The sequence below is a fragment of the Acanthisitta chloris genome, unplaced genomic scaffold (genome assembly GCF_000695815.1).
Source record: "Acanthisitta chloris isolate BGI_N310 unplaced genomic scaffold, ASM69581v1 scaffold1115, whole genome shotgun sequence".
Taxonomy (NCBI): domain Eukaryota; kingdom Metazoa; phylum Chordata; class Aves; order Passeriformes; family Acanthisittidae; genus Acanthisitta; species Acanthisitta chloris.
Window position 1 is genome coordinate 103,444 of NW_008671846.1, and position 20,964 is coordinate 124,407.

Here is a 20,964-nt window from a genome sequence, read left to right on the forward strand (position 1 = left end):
AATAATATATTATCTTGTAAAAATTTTTTTTTGGTGTTACATAATTTTAAAGTTAGTAATGTGTGCTTTCTAGATAGAATGCCATCAGCCAAGGACAATTAGATACTTATTTTTTACATTATTTTTGGGATCTATCTTCTATTTGGAGCTTGCATTTTTACTGTAAGATAAATTTTTACATTTTCTCCTTAATACGAAGACAAATGAGACTAAAGTTTAGACTGACATCCAAATGCAGGAGCTTATAAAAAAAAAGCACAATATTTTTCAGTGTAAGTCATTAAAAAAATCAAAATCACACACATGTACACAATGAAGTCAAGATAAAATATACAAATGGAAACCATTACAGCAGGCAAGGCTCTTATAAACAACTACTTTCATTACCTGTGGTCATCTTGCACAGATCCAAACAGAATGAGTGGGTAAAATCAGACTCACCTTCTGAATTGTTATGATTCCCTCCTGGGTGTCTTTGTCGACAGAAATTTTGAATACTCCCAAACCATCACCGTCCACAATCTTATACTCCATTTCAGCATTAGGTCCCACATCTGCATCTGCAGCTTTTATTCTGGCCACCACAGATGCCACTGGCAAAGACTCTGGGACATTATACTGATACGATCCTGTGAAATTCAAAAATATAGTGAATTCAGAATCTTATGGTACTGAAGGATTAAAAACAAAAAAAATATTTTTCTAAAATCTACCTTCCCTTAAATCGTGTGCCTGAATATTTACTCAGGGTACAAGAATATATTCTTCAGTTTTGAAATAGAATTATCCATTTTTTTGCTAGGCTTTCTTTGTGATGGACTTTAAGTGCTATGGGCATAATTTGTTCATGTGGCAAGAAAATTATAAGGCAAAGATGCAAAAATGTAATTTGAAACTTAAGTGCAAATCATGGGGTGAATGTCAGATAATGCAGAGAACATTTCACTTTGTTTCCCAGAAAAGAGGAAAGAAAAAAAAGTAAGTAAAATATCGTCAATATACACTATTATTTTATAGCTGTGTATCTTTATTAGGCAGCTTGCAATCGGAACATCTCTAGAAACTGATATTTATTCATTACTTTAACAGGAAATGCACCTTCTGCATTTTTTAAAATTTCAGCTTTTTTATTCAAGTGCCAAATTATATATATTCTGCCAAAAGGGTATCTGAGTGCAATCTGTAGCCAATAATACCCTCACCTTCAAAAATAACTTCAGTAATTCTATTATTATTTCAAGCAGTTGGTGGCTTGAAATAACAGGAAATCTATTATGTACAGATCTATATTTTTTTATCATTGGAGGTGAGACTGGAGTGGACGTGTATCCGTTCTTCAAATTATTTTAATTCTAGTTTAGCAAGGAATTTTTTAAAATAAAACCACCTCAGACAGAACACTAAGAATAAATAGAGCTCTTCAGGTTTGAGCATACAACTGCATGCTCCTTTCTTTGGTTATGCTGAGTGCCACCTTGATCAAAGAAAGCAAATAGAGGGAAGGTGACTTTCCAGCTCTTTTATGATTAACTCTTCAGGAAACACTATAAGCACATGAGAAATCCTTTTAAAATGCCAAAGGAACATGAAGGATCAAGAGTCAAGTTCAAGAACCCTGAAGTCTAAATGGCAAGAGCTAAATAACTATTAAGGTATATCTCTTTTTGTATTTTTATTCCTAGAGAGGAATTAAAATACATTAAAAAATTCCCCTGCTGTACACCACTTCTTATCAACTGATCTGATACATATTATGTAAACAAAAAATATAATAAAAATTAATAATAGCCATACAAAACTTGTGGTCAGTTATTTTAAAAGTATTTAACATGGAAACTAAGCACTTTTTGTTTAGAAATATCATGATGTATAAAGAAAATAATGTTTAGGAATAATATTACAAATCATGTATTAATGAATCAACTTACGGCGTGGAAAGCGGGGTGGGTTGTCATTGACATCAGTCAGGGTGACAGTTACAGATGTAGTCCCTGATAATCCACCATTCTGCCCAACCATATCTTTTGCTTGGATAACTAATAGGTATTGGTCTTTGGCTTCTCTATCCATATTCGGAAGGGCAGTCTTGATAACACCTGCATTAAGACAAGGTGTCAGTGGTTGCAAATATGCTACTGTGAAAGCTGAGTTTGTCTTTAAAAGGTAACAACAGGTCAATGACTGCAACAAAGAGGAATGAATATCAGCACTAATATAACAGGTTTTGACTACTAGTTGAATTGACATATTACAAGCTTTTTTAAGTAGTCACCAAAACCCACCAAAGTTTTTTTAGTACTTGATTCACTGGGTAATGCTGTGCATGACTGTGTTTTCCACATATCATATCCCTGAACTAGACTTCATAATGTCTTGTGTAATGCTTCCTCCCCTGAAGATGTCATGTTTTGTATTTGATTTCCCACTCTTTCAGAGCTAGGAAGAACAGAAAATTCTGTGTTCATTTTTAAGATTCCAAGATCAAGATTCATTTCATAATGTCTTGAATAGTCATTCACCACATTAATTCTTACTGACATTGACATCATGCCATACTTTGCAGATATATGAAATTATCTCATTTTACCATATATTTGATTTAAACCTACCCACTTCTAAAGCATTAGCATAATTAAGAGATTTTTGATTTATTACTTGAAATACTGCTATATATGAAGTAGTTTTTGTGTCCATTTGGTGATCTGCATACAATTTGTAATGAATTGATTTGAAATGAAAACCAGAAAAAAAATTCCATGTTTCATCCTTTCAGTTATTCTGATAAGATCAGCAAATAAATATGCCCTCTCAAAATATGATGATTTTATGAATATTTCATGCTCAGTACACAGTACAGCTGCTAACTCTGGTTTCCAGAGAGGCAACCATTTACTCCACCAGCACTTAGTGTCAGCAGCTAAGGAAACATAAACAACTAAATAAAGAAGAGGCACATTGGGACACATATCTCTTCATCTGCTGTTTGTTGAACGTTTAGTTGGAGTTTTATTTCCTTCTTCCCTTACGAATGCAGGACTTGCCATTAATCACCCCTGGATTGAAACATTTATTTTGCAAGCAGAACTGTCTGGCATTATTTCAACCATTTTACAAGACATGTTAAAATACAAATAACATACAATTTGATAGTATTGTTGTTTCCGCATTGCTTTTCCTGCCCTGCTTGTTTTTCTATCATAGTTAAATTACCAGGCAACATTAACTAATCATTTGAAAGATAACTATCATGCACACTGGAAGTTTGAGCATCATATCAAAGTGAAAATGTATGCAAACATTTCAGTCTGAATTCTTAAAGATTTTGATTTAGCATAGACGACCAGATATTGTTCAAGATCTGTCATTATGATAATATATACATTGTACACACATATACACAGTGAGAGGCAGAGAAACAGAGAAAACCACTATAATTCATACCCATTGGAGGGAAAAAGACAGTGCTATATATCTCTGCTGAGCATGAACCTGTTGCAATATGAAGATAATTACAGTACTTATTGCTGCAAATTCAGATGTTGCTAAATCAGATTTGACCTTGTGGTCATAGCATTGGGATTCAGGTCTGATTCATATCACAGATTGTTTATAATAACAAGTTTTTTCTCTTTTGTCTCAACTTGGATAACACCAGAATGAAGATTATAACTCTTCCTGTTGGTGTAAGTAAAGACTCAGATAGATACTAAAGTAAAATGAGAAGATCAAGAATCTATTTTCCTGTTTTATAAAATGATACAGCAGAATGGGCAATGTTTACTAAACCAACTGAGGAGTAAAGGTTGCATCTTGCTTTGGCTTAAAGATATTCATAAAATTGTAGAAACAAAGTTTCTCCAATAAAGTTTTGAAAGTGGCAGCAAAATGCTATATCAGATAAGTATAGGAAGCACAGTGTATTCTTCTCCAAACTAATAAAGAAGAGATTCATTTCTCACAACAAAACTTCAGTTTATAAAAGTACAATGGAGAGACGATAATGCTGTAAATCTGTACTTACAGAAATCTGGCTATGTGACATTTAGATATTTCTAAAACAAACATCTGCTAAAAAATTGTTCACAGTATCTTGAAACTTTCATTGATCAGAGAGATGGCAACAGGCAGCAGCAGATCAGGCAGCTGGTAGAGTGACAAGACAAAAATTTCCATTCCAGTAAAGCCTGTTTATCCCATAGCTCAGATGTGTGGTTTTTCATAATTTATTCTGAAGAATATAGATTAAAAGATCAACAAAATCCAAACGTAGTCAATTAACCAAGGGCCCATGTTAATAAGTTCCTAGAAAATTTTAATGCACATTTTCTTTTTTTTTCTCAGCATTGTTGCAAAGAGTTTATGGAAAGTTACCTGTTTTTGGCTCCACAGAGAAGTAAGGTTGTCCTTGCAATATGCTGTAAACCACTCGTGCACTGTTGCCGTAAGTAGGATCATCCGCATCAGTAGCTGTCACTTGAACCACAGAGGTACCTGTAAAATGTTTAAGGGACTATTGTACACGAATGATCCAAAATTTGAACAAGATTTATTCAATATGTTGTGTCAATATATATCTGGAACAGTGTGAGGTGGCTTTTTCACAACCATTCATCATTTTCAAGCAGATTCAGCTAAAAGTATAAAGTCCTCTTTGTAAATGAGTAGCATCAGCTATTACAGAATTCCATCCTTCCAAACAGTCTCAACTTTTGACTCACAATTAAAAACACTTCACTGAACAGGTCCCCCTCTCTATCGCTGCCTTTGGTTGGTGGAGGGTATGTAAGCAATATTTCTGTAATGATGGTGATGCTTGAAGTATGCTTGAGTGTGAAGTATAGTAATATTTTCTTTTTAAGAGAAGCCTGCATGCTGAAATTGTAATGAGTCAGAAATTCAAACATACATATGATTATGTTTTATACATTTTGATAATTGCACACAAAATTAATGTTAGCCTATAAAATTATTTACTGCTTATTTACCTCATAAAGAGATGTCTGAAGAGGTTCTGTTTCAGCTCAGAGAAAAACTGGTGAAAGCTTTCTCTAAATTCCTTTAAAAAGTATTCAGTTTCCTCAATATTGTGCAATACATTACTATCAGTTGAGGTAATAATCTAGTGTATAAATATTCTTTGAGCAAAAAATGTCTACATGTTGACAGGAACAAGAAAGTAAAATGTCTAACTAGCTAGGAAGAAGGGTATATTTTGTGAGGACCTCATTCTGCATCCAGCTCCTATTCATTCTGTTCTCCACGTCAGTTCGTATTTGTTTTGTTCTATACAACAGCTTCCATAATGTATGCTGAGAGCAGAATAAAACAACACTCAGGAGCCAGGGCCTTGGCCATGGTCACCACCCTTTGATAGCCAGAAAAAATTATTTTTTCTCACTGGCAGATTGTCTGGAACATTCAGACCTTCTATTCAACAGCCCAGGGACCCATTTGGAGGTTAGACTGCAAATTAATATTGTAGCAATTTGGCAGATGCCCAGTAAAGGTCTTCAAGAGAGGATCAGATTGCTTCATAGACTAGATTTAGACACAAGATTAGAGGAAAGCATTTGTTAGAGACAATATTCATTTTCCAAAAGAACACATTTTTGACTTGTGAAAATGAAAGCAGCAAGTCTAGGTATCAGTCTTTAAGAACAAACTGCAATAGCAAATATCCAGGGTGAATTTAACATAAATTGTATTCTGGTCAGTTTTATTTGGATTTTTTCAGAAAATGGTGGGAGAAAGTTCTGAAATTCTTCCTATCTGATATAGAATATCCCCCATCAGTTTTTCTCAGCTTTTCAATTGTCAGTTAAATAAAGCATCACAAATGGGTCCTGGGACTAGGTTGAAGGTTTGCAAAGAGAGAGGATTAAGTGTAGCCCTCCATAAAATGGAACAGATTACAAAGGATATGGGACCTGCTTGAAAGAATTCTGACCAGAAATAATAATTCATAAGATAACTTTATTCACTTAGGTCATGGCCTCACTAACCCAGATTCCTGATCTCTGTTCCTGAAGTATCCATGACAAAGTATTATGATTGCAATTCTATTTAAATTCAATTTTTCTCTCTTGTGGACCACCTAATATTTTTGGACAGGAAAAAGGTTATTCTCAACCTGAAATTTCACATGCAACTATTAAGTAGATGGAAAGTTTAAAAAGAAAATTTGTAGTTAATCCATCAAGTCATTTATCAGTTATGGGACTTCAAATACATCAATTTTCTGTTCACCAGTAACTAAGAGCTCTGATTCAGTATGTCAAACTGATTTTACAGATTACTCTATAATGTAATTTCATACAGGGACCCATTTTAAACTTGCCAGAGTCTCTCCAGCTTTTGAGAGCAAGGGTATCATAATGACTATTTGACATCCTGTGTTCTTTGTGAAAGCCAGGCTTACTACATTTACAAAGTCCCTAAGCCCTGCCAATGAAGCTTACAACGTCTGCAAATATTGGCAAAAGTGCTTATAAACCTCACACAGTTACATCTTTGCTCCCTGCTCTTGCCGCTTTCAAGGACTCCAGACCAATACAAGATCAAAGATATTACAAGCTCTGCAATCTCAGTACAGACATTTTGAAAATGCTGCAAGCTTAGAAGTGCTTGTTTGCTGTAAAAATCTATTAATGTAGTAAACAAATGCTCTACTTTCCATGAGATGAATAAAGACAGCATCTGAATCTAATTGTCTCTCTCCTAAAACATGGAATCTTTAGGAAAGTGTCGTTTTTAGATAGAAATTCTAACACCAAATGTTTCTGCAATCATCCCACTTAAGTGTAATCAGTAAATAAAAAATGGTATTTTTCTAGTTGCTTTGTGCTTATCAACTTCTCTTAAACCTCACAGGGGAAAGGTCTTCTGAAAAAAATTCACAGCTATTGTCATTATTCCTTTACTAATTGCACACACTAAAAAAATTGAGCTTACAAAGTCCCACGCTGGGAGGGAGATTTCTGCACAATATATTTTTTAAAAATGAATATGTAATATAACAGAAGGTATGCTAACTATATGAAAGGTCCTATGTGTAGGAAATCAGTTCCAAGGAAACATAATGAAGAGAAAGGTCTGTATGTGAAGATTTCCAGAGATTTTCCCAGAAGAAGCAGATAGCTCTTGAAGAACAGGAATTCCCTTCAGAGGATGATCACTGCAATACACAGCCGTCCTAATCTTTCAGCAATGGATTGATGTCAAATTCAAATACTTATTTTCCTTTACAAAATAACTCAAAAAGCTCTAGAGATACTCACAGATAGTAAATAAATCTACAGGTTAAGGAAAAACGAGTAGTTGCACCATGGTTCCAATTACATCATCTTAGAAATGAAGAGTTTGTGTTCCTGCACTGAAATAAATACTTTCTTTTGTTCCTCAGTTCTTTGCCTTACCTTCTAACCTGGTCAGCTGTTATATATGCATTCAAGATTAGGACTTACAGGTAATATGGGACAATCAACAAATGGTACCACACCTTTACTCCATCGAACAAAACAAGTATGCCAGTAAAATTTGTTAATGTCAGCATTGTTCAGAGTCCTAGAGTGCAGGTGTAAATAGGACACTAATCCTGGCCAAAACTTTCATTGGTGACTTACTATAAACTGCAGCTTCACAAGTACAACTTTATATATTCTTACAGTGTATGTATTTTATATTGGCTGAAAAAATAAATAGGGGTTATTTATTGAAAAGTGTCCTTGTCTCTTAGATACGGATTCCTCCAGGTATTTTTCTCTATAATTATGCATTTGTAGCAAAGCTTAAATATCAGTTCATGAAAAAGAATTCCACGTGTAACAACTTCATAAACATTTTCAGCAATTGAAGCAAATACTGAGGAAAAACCTGTGCTGTTTACCAAAGTATTCCACATGTTCTTATACTAGCTATTAACACACTGAATTCTGTGTGGTTGGTACAGATTATGTTTTTATTTTCCAGAATGTTCAAGGTAAATTTTGACCTAACCTTTAATGGATATTGGTAGATATTACAAAATCACAGCAACCTGAGAAATTAACCTATTTATTCTGATATTAGGGCAAGAGGAAGGGAGGATATTTGCAGAGAGCACCTTGAATTTAGAACACTAGTTTTACTTTAATTTACCCAGGACAAGACTCAGCAATGTTTCTGACATGCTGCAGAGATCAGCCTCTTCTGTGACAGGATCAGATAAAACTAAACTTGTTACTGAAGTTTATTTTGGGTTGGAGATCCTTTGAAGGGATCCTTTTTAATTCTCTGAGTGTATTGCTTTACAATGCTCTGGAAAGCTTTTTTAAAAACTTGCTAACAACTTGTATTTTATTGAAATTTTAAAATGGGTTTTTATGAGAAATGCTTGCGTGACTTCTGTTTTAACATTGGTGAGATCATTTGAAGGAAAATGTTTTATAAAACTAGATGAACTTAACAAATGCCTAATTTTGAAACTGCACAAACCCTTATCAATTGAATTTTAGACACATTAACAAATTAAATAGACATTTTAAAAGGCTGTCAGTTATTAAAGGTACTACATGATATCAAATAATGATATATAATATGCATAACACACAAAACAATTCCATGATGGCATCACATTTCTGTGTGGTATTAGCTGCTACTAGAAACATTAAAGACTTTTATTATCAAATTATCCATAATTCCTGCTTAATCCTTACATACAACAGTCCAGCCTGGTTCTGCTTGGTACCATCTGGTATTTCTGTGCTTCTGCCACTGGCCCTCACCTCAACCTGCCTCAGCAATGCCTCCACAGCCTGTGCCCTCCAGGAGCGTGAAGGGAGAGAGACAGAACCTGGGGCAGATTCTACCCTCTTCACTTCCTCCCTTGCCTCCCACAGCCTGGTTAGGATGCCTTCACATGGGGACAAAGCTCAAGATTGATCCCAGCCAAGCAACAAAGTCAGATAAAGTGAAGCAGAGGGGGCTTGTAACTGGAGAGAGACACCTCAATCTGGGATAATAAACATGGCAAGAGAGATATTTGTTGGGCTGGGTAACAAGCAAAGCTGTTGATGTGGCAAAACTATGTTGGCTATTGGAATTTTCATCTCTACTTCCCTTGGCTATAAGTCAAACAGATCAGTATCTCACACTAGCTTTTTATTTTGGTGAACATCACAAGAACACCCTTTAAACTATAATTTGCAGTCTTTTTGTTTGAAAGGCAACACTGCTAGATTTTTTTATGTAACTTTAAAAAAAAAGCCTCATGATTTTCAGATAAGCCATATCTTTGTCGTTTTTGCTATGAATAGATTTAGACGCCATCAAGATATTTACCCTATCCCTGATAATCAATATAATTGGGCCTGACCCAAATATAATTTGAACCTGACCTGAAGTCATTTCAAATAACAGAAAAGATTGACTCCAATTAGCCTTAGATAATGTCCTAAAATATTTGTCGAATAAAATACAGAATCATTAGGCTTGCATAACCAGCCTGTAGGTTAAAGGTTATAGTTTTCCTAGCTTTATAGTTAATTTGGGTTTATAATCCTCTGATCTCTTTCATCTCATTTAATATCCAATTAAAAATCCTTGTCATGGATATAATTTTAAACAAAAGAGGAGAGAGATACTTTGTTTCTCCTTAATATTTCATGAAAGCTCCAGGTGATTAATTAAAAATTATGTTATATGAATAAACTATGAATTGATGTGACTATGCAAGACAAGTGCGACACGGGCATTTCTTGGTAATCCTTAATTCAGTAACAATGCAAGATTCAGCAGTTATGATACTAACCATGAAGATGCTTAAAATGTGCTGTTTCAGGAAGTTCATGAACATGAAACTGCCCTTAGCTGACACGAAACACAGAGTATACAAGTCTCAGTTAATAATTTTGCACAATATTCCACCTGATTTGCAAGTATATTTAGTGTTGTATGGTCCACATGGGAGAGAATTCCTTTTACTCATTTTTGAGGTAAATATTTAGCAAAATATGCAAAAGCAGTTAATTTTGAAAAATAGTCCTTATGTTTTCCATTGCACACAGTGCACTCCCCATGGATTGATTTCCAATATATTTTTGGAACAAATGGAGCATGGGTGAGGGAGGGATAGAGGCATGGATCTGTGTGTGGAGGTAAACCTCATATATCTGTAGTAGTTGTCCATATATCAATATGCCAGTACAAGAAAAGACAGAGGTAACTCATGCAAAAGACAAATGTGGAGGTAATTGCTTTGCAGGGAACAAGACAAAAGTGAAAAAAAAGCTAATTGCTTCATGCTATATCTTACTTAAATAATCTGGTTCTAAAACAACACAGCAATTTCATTTAAAAATAAAAATATATTTTAACACAACATATTTTTAAGTGTTGATTTTTTAGGTTTTACAGCCTTAGATTATCTGATTTTCTCTGTTTTTTCAAAGTTTAGATATAAAAAATTCTCAGCAACGTATCATGACTTCATCTCTTCCCCGATACTCTCCAAAATCTGTGGTGTCCATTTTTCTTTCCAAGGCTACTATTGTCTCTTCAGCTCCCCACAAAGTGTTCAAGTGATAATGAACAAATGCCAAGTATCAATGAGAAATAGTGTCTCTGCTCACAGCTTAGCATAATAAATATACAGAAAACTCATTAGCAATGTTTTATTTATCTCCTATTGGCTCCTAATCTGAGTTTCACATATGAAAGCAATGTTGACTACTGATTGCTACAGAGTACTTAGGTAGGAAAGATTCTTTTTCCTACCCTGGCTTCCATTTAGACACATTGTTTAACATTCAAAAACACAGGAGATTGTAGTGAGGAAATTGTAGAAAATTCTATATGTGCAGTGTTACTCTAAGAGTATAAAATTTTAATATGGCTTAAAATCTGCCAAGCAAAGAAAATCTTGATTTCAATTACCGCATAACTCTCCTAAACTGAAGTAAGCCTTACCATATATGTATTTCCACTGAAGTGAATTAAGTTCTGCTGCTTTTTTTTGCTTCATGCTTGCATTTATAATTTCATCTTAAAGTAAAATTTACCAAGATATCTCTGGGCCAAGCCTCAATCTGTTCTGAATCACTCAGCTTTCAAAGGAACAGTGGCACCTGACAACGGATGAGCATTTGGTCTCTTTTAAATGAAGAGATAGCAGATTTGATGTTGAAATCCTTCCCTAATTGAAACTCAGGAAAAATCAGCATTTCTTATTTTCCAACAGAGGGTCTGAATCCTCTAAAACCCATTCTTCTTGGATTCCACTGTAACAATGGAACTATCTCAATGTGTACCTCAGTTCCTGCTGCTTGTATATATTTCCCAGAAAGTGAAATTTCAGCATTAGAGAAAACATGCAGTAAACTACTACTACTGCTATATGCAACACTTACCAAAAAACGTTATGTTGTGCACTGGCAGGAATTTGAAGAGTTTGTTGCAAACAGACTATCTGAATGAAATTATGTATTATCACCTCTGAATACCATAGCCTAGGTGAGAAACTTATTACTCTTAATGGGAATTATAAAACAAAGCCTCTGGGCACTGGAATGAGAAATGCACCATAAAATGGTTATCTGAATCCCTACATAGCTATTTGAGTTTCACAACATTTTTGAAAGGGTAAATACTTAATCTAGCATGTTATTTCCAGTTATGTCTTGAAATATCTAACTGTTGCAGGTGCCTCATAGATAATTAAGTAGCTTAGTGTGATACAGTAAAAATAATGAAACTTTTAGAAAGGCAATAGGAACAAATTTCCCACAATGCCAACAGTGGATTTTGCACTTACCCACAGGAGACATCTCAGGAACTCCAGCAGTGTAGGGACCATCCAGAAATTTTGGCTCATTGTCATTGATGTCCTGAATCTTAATGACGAACTCAGACTCTGGTTCCACAGGTTTATTAGTCAGCCTATCTAGTGCTTGTGCTCGGAGCGTGTAGTAGGCCTGCTCTTCTCGATCCAGCCTCTTTGTAGCATGAATATCCCCCGTGTTCTCATCAATAATGAAAATGGAACTTGCCCCTTCGCCTGACAGGATGTATTTGATGGAACCATCTCCTTTATCAACATCAGAGTGAAGCTGGTGAAAAATTGATGAGAGATGAGATTAACTTACAAGAGAGTCAGTGGCATGGAGATATGTAAAAATAATTCTTATGTTGAGAAGTATTACAGGAAATTTTATTGTTCTTGGAAAGATAAGCTGAATGTTTATCATGCACAGCATGTGAAAGACTCAAAGAATCTGTTAATTTGCTCTTTTAAGGAACAAAATTTCATTATTTCCTACAAACAATCTCATTTTTTTACAGTCTTCTCATGCAAGAAGCTACACATGTGCACACATATAGCCATAACCATGACTTTATTCCTACCTGAATTTAACTACATTGTTGGTTTCAGCTTATTATTTTACTGAAGGGTGAGACTTCAAACAAATATCGCTATAAACTTAATGTCACTGTGTGTTTGCTCCTGTGCATGCATATGGATTTTCTCAGTGTTTACTGTATAGAACAGTAAAACACATCAAATGAAGCAAAATGCAGATAAATTGCTCACTATCTGATGGGCCAGTAACTTCCCTTCTGCACTTCCATATCTTGCTTGTCATTAACTAATTTCAGAAAAATGCAGAGTCTGAGAAAGACCAAGGTGTCCTGGCACTGCCTGAACTACACAGCATTGAAAGCCAGGTACAGTTTCCCTGGGACTACTTGTAGCAGGCATACAACAAATACACCACAGTAGGACAAAATTTATCTTCTGTTAGAAAGGCAAGACAGATTTACAGAAAGAAAATTTCTTCCTCATCAGTCAAGCTATTTTAACTTACAGAGCAAGATTCCACAGATTTTCTAGCTCATTTATGTCCAATGAGTTTCACCATCCTGTTACAGAACACAGACTCAAACACTTCTTATATACATCTCAAACTTTTACCAGCAATGTAATTGATCTGGATATCTCACTAAAGTAACACACGCATAAGATATTTAATATGGTACAAGTGAAACATAAGTAATATTTAAAGTACTTTCTTGCTTGTTGAAAGTGGACAGATACTTGTAGACTATGTTAAAGATGTTTGGATTCTTTATATCTCATATCTACTTTGTACCTGGTCCTAACTCCATGTCATGTTGAGTTTGGAGGTAACTCCACTGTCATCATCATCACAATTTCCTCTACTAACACTTTTTTTTCTCTCAGCTAAGAGTATCACTGAGATAGTAATCACTTCCAGAATACATGCAGAAAATTGCTATCTTAGGCATAACTTAGCACAGCTGCAAAACCTTTTCCTATTTCAGCAGGGAAGTATTCATGATGAGTTTTGAATTTTTCAGTTGGATAAAAAGCTGCCTATTTCTTACACATTATTTCACTTACACTGTTTCAGTATCTCATACTTATGCAATTACAGTGTACTCCCTCTCTAAAGACAGAAATGGAATCTGCAGCTTTGACTGGATCAGAAAAACAGAACTAGCGTGTCTAAATCAGATTAGCCACATTATTTCAAAATATGGCTTATCCTCAGTCTGCTGCTACCTAATTCCAGATATACCTAAACAAGCCTGAAATAGTTTTGGTGGAGTTGCCCAAACATTTAAAGTCCTACTTCCCACATGCTCAGGAGTAGTCAATGCTGACATTGTGAGCAGGTCAATGCAAAATATATCTGGCATTCAGGCTCTTTCAAGATCCCCAGAACTGCATATTCCTCAGCCCTAATTAGCTGGGGGTTTATTGAACAAACCATACCGCTGTTCCCCTCACAAATCTGGCTGATGGGGCTCTTGATGCTTTTTCAGACTTGACTGGAAGAAGTACCCAGCTTCCCTACAAAGGAGCATTGGCCTGTGCAAATAAGAATCTGTCTAGCTTATGTTTGATTTTGTTTTACTATATTTTTCCTCTTTCCTTTCTCTAAGACCTTCTTCAGGGTACATAAGTCTCCTATGGGATGCAGAGGCACTGTGTGGGTTTCTCTACATGGCCAGAATCCTACAGTCTAGACTGAAACGTTGAGCATCATATTACCCAAGAACTGAAGTTATGGGACACAAAGATTCACAGAATCAATGCCTTTACCTTCCTTAAGTGATTTAGTTTTCTCCATGTCTCATTCTAGCAGAGCACTGGTCTTTCTGTGCTGGCTGAGACTCTCACAGTCTCCCTGTAAAGGTTATTCCACCTTTTGGGGCATACTTAAGGATGTGTTGGATGAGAGAAAAGCAGATGACACCAGGATACCCAGATGTCTATCAGGCAGAGCAGTTTCCTGAAGGTTAGAGATGTACAAGTAGATCTCTTCAGGCAGAGAATGGAAGGCTTCTGTCTCTCAGCTTGTTGAGAACAACACAGTGCAACCTTTTGGAGATGAAGCTGAGCCCATCAGTACAGCACAGTGTTCTCACGCTGCAGGGCTGCGCACCCTACCTTTCACCTTGTATTTACATCCGGACATATCCTGAGTAACTTACTAGCAGTGTTTTGAAAGAAAAGAGACAGCCACAGGAGAGGCCAGAACTGTAAATCCTTGGAGATGCACTGAGTAAGGCTTTCACATCCCAGAGAAAAAAGAAATTCTGTAGTTTCAGCACTTCCCATTTGCTCACTCAGTGGCTTGCTGATTAACAACACATTGTTCTTTAAGGAGTCCCACTTCGAGGTCCATAAATCTCCTCAAGGATTACATTACAGTGGCTGGTGACCTGGAGTGAAATGCTGAACAGAGGCCATTTTTGGAACGATGCCTTGGTAAGAAAACTGCTACTGCATGGATTAGTAAAATGATTAGTGATGACCTTTGTTACTCCAAGGTTAAGGTGCTGGAAAAGCAAACATCTTTGTATCTTTTATTAAAACTTTTTTCTACTAAGCTCTTAAAAAACATGCCGGCCCATGCTCAAATTAGTAATGTACCATTCTCCACCTACTTAATTCCGAGAAAGTGATATAGCTCAAGACTTAGTTTATCTTTGGCACTATAGTACAATCAATTCAGTATAAAGTACTCTAAAGAGATTTTTGAACTTTTTTGATATGTATTTTAGAGAAAATCTAAGATAATGTAAAAGTACAATGCAAAAATACACTAGGCTGAAAAAAATGAGATATATGTTTGGTGCAGTCTTAAGATCACCTTTATTCCAGTTTCATACAATATAATTCTTCCAAACAGTGATCTCCAAAGACATTAACATAGAGGCATGAGTGATTTGCAACTACAAGCAAAATGTTTGATAGCTCTGTACCATATTTATAGCTCTGCTACTACCTAACCAGACTTCAAGCTACCTATGCTTACAGCTATTTACTTTAACATCCTAGGAAGTGAGAAGTACTCTTTTCCTTATAATGTTGGCTTTCAAAAACACTTTGCACATTTTTTATTGTTGGGTGTTCTTATGTGGTTTCGTTGTTGTTGTTTTGGACTTTTTTTGCCCCTTTTTAATAGAAGAAATACATTAATAAATAAGATCTGGAACTTATATTTGTTCTTGTTATTAATTTGACAACAATTATACAGAATGATATTAATCCTCAGGACAGTTGAACTTCACAGGAATGTTCCAGAAAGCATCTATGGCAGTGCCATCTGCTAACTTGTCTATCACTCCTCCCACTTTCTGCACAGACATTCATGTAGGAAACAGAACTGCAGCTCATTCTGTAGCTGCACATAGGGACTATGACTTTTGAAACAGAGAGGATCAAGACAAGGGCACTTCCAAATTCTTGTTTCATGAGACACAAAGGATTCAAGGTTTCACTGCGTAAATCTCCTATTATCCCATTCTGGGTTGTTCCAGAAGCTTTTTCTTTCAGAATCAGTTTGCAATAAATATTGTAAATAAAATTCCACCCTGGTTTTGAGAGAGGAATGATGGTTGTATGCTTCCAATTCATTTCATCTATTATCACCTCCACACAGTATCCATGATGGTTACTCTCCAGTTTGCCTTGGCTATCAATTAACCTTATATTCAGTATAAGATTCATGATCCAATTATTACATGACGAGCCTATTGCTTTGTTATTACATTCCACATACATTTAACATGAAGATTTTAAGAGTTTTGATGTTGGGTGTTCCCTGCATTATACTATGTACAAGAAAGAGTGCATGAGAACAGGAAAGGGAAGCAGCAATCCTCTACAGAGAGATGATGTATGTTTTGAACAGGAGGATAACTGTTGACGTGCTGGGAAAGTTAGCAAAGAGTGAACTTATCTAACAATAAAATCCATACAAGCATTGCAGAGACAGAGAGAGACAGTGCATTTTTTGGGGGGGAGGGTTTCAGAAGATAATTATTGAGTGCCCTCTATTGTCTCTGAATTCAAACTAAAAAGAGGGCACTTAATCTTTTTAAGCCCAATTCTTAAAACTCTTTGCAGTTTTAGAAAATGCTTGTTTGGATATGTGTGCAAGAAGGAAGCAGTCAGCTTCACTCAGTAGCAAAGGCATTATTACCTTCACTCTTTTAATAAAGGCAGTTTTGTCCTCACATTTTTTGCCCAATATAGCTCAGTATAGGGTCTCCCATAATGCATTTATGCTTATGTGAACATTTAGGGTGATGATTATTCTAGGGAAACCTAAAAAAGTATTTTCCTTTGAAATTTCAAATAGTCAGTAATTGTGGGATATTTGTACATGCATATCTGTACAACCAAAGATGATGGCATTTTGTATCACTTGCCATTAAAGTATGCTAATGCAGTATTTCCAAGAGAGAAAGGCATTTATTTTTATCAGTTAGCAGAGATACTGCATTGCATTGTTAAAAGCATTTAAAGTATTAAAAGAAAATTATTTGGCTACCATTGATCATTTGAGTTCTGAATGAGAAATCTGCTCTTTTTCTGGTTTTCATTTCAGGCTCCTTTAAAGTAGGTTCAATGTTCATGCCTCTCTTCTCCACTCCTTCTTTCCTGAAAATGTCTCTTTGCAGTTGTTTCTCCCTCTTGTCAGCATGGTTAATAATTCAATGCAGAATTTATAGATTCTTGGTGAAGAAAAGAATCAAAGGAAGAACATGAGAAGCTGATGGGTTTTTGGCACCAGCAGGATCACAGAGGTAATGGTGAGAAAGATGGACAGGACAAACATTAGATGCTTCAACACAATCTAGCTCCATAGCTCCTTGAGACCATAGGAAATGTGTACTCCTTTGCAGAACAACTGAAAAGTTTTCTCAAGAAGGAGTTACCTTATCTGCACCTCTTCTTTTCTCACTATGAAAGTAACTAGAAAGGGAGGAGACGAATGATAACTGCAGCCTCATGCTTGTGCAGGTATCCATAGTTATTGATGATATGGAACTGACGCAACTGCAGCTTTATTCCTGCCTTCTCACTAAAAGCAAGTAGGCACTAGGAAGCAAAAAAACACAAAACAACCCTACAGAACACAAAAGGAAGAAAAAACACCAAGCTAGAAGCAATATTCTTGTCCATTTTATAGCCACAATTTACTATCACAAAACAACTGAGAATTGATTGTGGGAGGAAGAAAGTGTTGTCTTCATGCCACTCCCACCACCCACTCTGCTCCCTCTCACTTTCTGGAAAGACTTAAATAGCATGTATAAACATGTAATTGCCAGAAAGTGAAAGAAAGCTGGTGATTTGAAACAAAGATGTAATTTGGTTATGTCTATTAAATTTTGGTCATCACAATATCCAGGTTCTCATAACTTCTGTTCTTGGATTCTCCATTTACTGTGTTCTTGGTTTCAGTATTTAATGTGGTTGCACATGTAAAGTTTTGAAACCCACTTTCCCTTAGATTCTAACTGTTAGCATGTGTTTTGATTTGTGCTGACTCATAAAGTATTATATATTTTCTTCTTTTTTTTTTTTAAGATAACACTATATTTCTCAACTGTCAGGGTAAAAAAGGGTTCAATGTTGCTGATTTGAAACAACATCAGTGCAAATACTATTTAAAATTCAGCATAGACAATGGAGTTAACATTTAAGTAAAATCCAAAGTGCACGCATACTGCATTTCTGCAACATCTAAGGGCTTCACAAACACATTAGTTACTAATATGATTGCTGTTTTCAGAGGGAGCATGAAACTCTCACTCTTGCAAACTGTAACCATATTTCAATATCAACAGCTTAAGACATCTTTTTTTAATTTCTTTTTCATTCTCATTGCAGAAGTCATGTGGGACAGAAACAGATTCATCAACATTTTATTGATGTCAGCAAAGGCTTGTGATTCATATAATTGACTTCACACCCAGGCACAAGTGAAAGCATTATTCAGCAGGTAATGATTTTCTTATAAAAGTCTATTTTCCAAGAAATGTTGAGAAAGTGATAAAGGAGCTCCTGGAGGGCTTTTGTTTGCCTTTGGTTTTATTAATTTATGTAAAACTCTAGTACATGCCTAGCCTCAGAAAGAAATATGCTGGTCTATGTTCCGTGCTTTCAGTGTAACAGATAATACTGAGGACAAGAGATCAAGTCAATATAAATGGCTATACCCAAACCCCCAACACTTTTAATTAGAGTTTGACAAGAAGGAGTCACTTGTAATGCTGCCAGAGTTTCCTTGTCTCAGCAGTGTAGTCAGTATAGTAGGTAACGAGCACAGATAACTGTGTCACAGTGGCACAATTTTCCATGTTGATGTACTAGCATTTTCATGCATTGTTTTGTTGCCTCCAGACTTTCTTTTTGTCAGGAAAGCGCAGAGATAGTCATGTGGGAATACAACAAGGTCTCATGTTGTAGACCACAGTATAACCATACTATATTTATCTAACACATGCGGTTGCTGACAGGCTTGCTAAAAACCCAGTCAGCCTAGACAAGACTTCTGTTCTGTGTTGATTTAAAATACCCCAAATAGTGTCTGGAGTGCTCAGAGCTGACCAAGGGCCTATGAGCTGCTGAGATAACTGAGGCCCAAGACATTTGCTAGATCTCTTCACATCCAGCACTGACCTTATAGACTGCCTGACCTCAGACCATCTGAATCATCTGTCTTGCCACAGGTAGTACTAGAGTCCCACAAATGACCACAAGCCAGACAGATATATGTCTACCCAGGACCACCACAAATGCAATGAGGTAATGAGAGGTTACCTATCAAATGAGTACATTTCACATTCGAGGTAAAACCAGGGTGCATCTCCTTGGGAGTACCAGCTGTGCCATTGCACAGCTTGTCCTAATAATCCTCCTTCAGGCAAATTGTATGACATTTGGTGCATTTTGACCTCTGAGATCTTCATATTCAACAGCGCATATAAAGCCAACAAGAAAAAAGCTCCATCTACAATCAAGGTACTTGTGCATTTGCATGATTAAGAAAGCACAGGATAAGAGATAAAAAAGAATGATCAACAGGGAAGAGAGGAAAAAAAGATTTTAAAAGGTAAAATTCCACAAACTAATAACCAAAGTGGATCAGAAGATGTATGGGTCTGAAAGACCAGGAGAGAACTGAAATGGAAAATGGACTGATGAAAGACCTCAAATTAATGTGGTAAGGCAGAGGAGATGGCGCAATAAGAAGGCAAAAGGAAACAGGTAAAAGGAAGAATGACAAGTTGAGATATGAGGAAACAGAAAGGAAAAACAAAAAATACAAATTAAAGCAAATACTGAAGTAGTAAGTGGAGCTGATTTGAAGTGACTGATGGATGTTAGCCAAGAACAATATTTGAGTAATGCTGTATAACTTTATCAGCATCTTCTTTTCACACTCTGCTTAATACAACAGGAATTAAAATGGCTGATAACCTGAATCTGGTCAGGTGTCATTTTACTATGGGTGTGTAATGCTACTTCTCTAATTTTACAAAATAAGCCTACTCCGGAGGTGGAAAAGAAAACCACAAAAAAAACGCCCAGAGTGCACTTTAAATTGTCATTGATTCTAAAGTGCTGGAACCAGAGGAGCAAACACAACAAACATGACCGATAGGCAAGGAGAGTAGCATAATTGTCAGATTGTTTTGAATGAACCAGGAATTGTTCTTTAAAAAAAGAAAAAAATCCTTATTTTCCCTGTTAATGTAGTTTCTGAACTTTGTTTTGCTGTTTCAGAAGGTCTGTTTCTATGCCTAAGAAATTAATATATTAAGAATTTGTGTTAATTTACTCAGACTTATTCTCTCCCATCATCTAACTCAGAATAATCAGTTAGATTTTACTGTTTCCACCTTCTCCTGTGTTGTTGCCCCAGTAAAAGGTTCAGAAATACTGGTGCAAGACTTTAGTGAATGATATATAACCCTTAAGTGACTGATCAATGCTACAGGAGGATAATAACCTTATCAACTCAGCCACATCAAGTGAAGTGAATATTTAATTTTGCCAGCCTTTTGAAAAAGGGGTTAAACAGGAAAGAGAACAGTGAAATTTATTTCCTTGATGGTTATTGTTCAAACAAAATTCAAAACAGAAGTATTAAGAGTCTAAACTTTCGCTTCATAATATTCCAGTTAGTATCTAAGTAAGCCCTCAAGGCTTCCAAGTTGAAGACAAAGTTCACATGAAAAGTTGAAGACAAAGTTCACATGAAAATTTTCTCTAGGAATAAGAGGTACTGTCATCTAAAGGCGAGTGAGTTGAATAATTAATAGGAAATACTGGAAATTGGATGTGATAAGAGCAATCCTGTCATATTTTTATGATAATTTTTTCTCTTAATAATACTCAATTGTGTCTATAGTGTTCTCACTCTCTGTATATTTATACAATGCAGCTCTTTATATAGACTGTGATTGTATATATGTATACATTTAAGTGCATGTATATATACATACATATGTGTACACACACACACTTACACACATGCTCTTCCTTACTCTGTCCTCTTCTTTTCTAATCTCTGCAGATGCTGTACTCACAAATCTGTGCCTTCTCCCCCTCCCAGTTTTAATAAGAACATGAAATGCCTTGTGGCGACAGGGAATTGTGCA

General features: G+C 35.7%; 1 protein-coding gene across 1 annotated transcript in view; it reads right to left on the reverse strand.

The window, feature by feature from the left end:
- CDH7 (cadherin 7, type 2) overlaps window positions 1–20,964 on the reverse strand; it is a 72,016-nt gene that overhangs the window by 29,110 nt on the left and 21,942 nt on the right. Inside the window, exons 2-5 of the mRNA XM_009074237.1 lie at window positions 11,789–12,083; window positions 4,372–4,491; window positions 1,929–2,096; window positions 442–629 (exon numbers count right to left, since the gene is read on the reverse strand). Coding sequence (XP_009072485.1) covers window positions 442–629; window positions 1,929–2,096; window positions 4,372–4,491; window positions 11,789–12,083 — 771 coding nt within the window. The remainder of the gene's footprint in view (window positions 1–441; window positions 630–1,928; window positions 2,097–4,371; window positions 4,492–11,788; window positions 12,084–20,964) is intronic.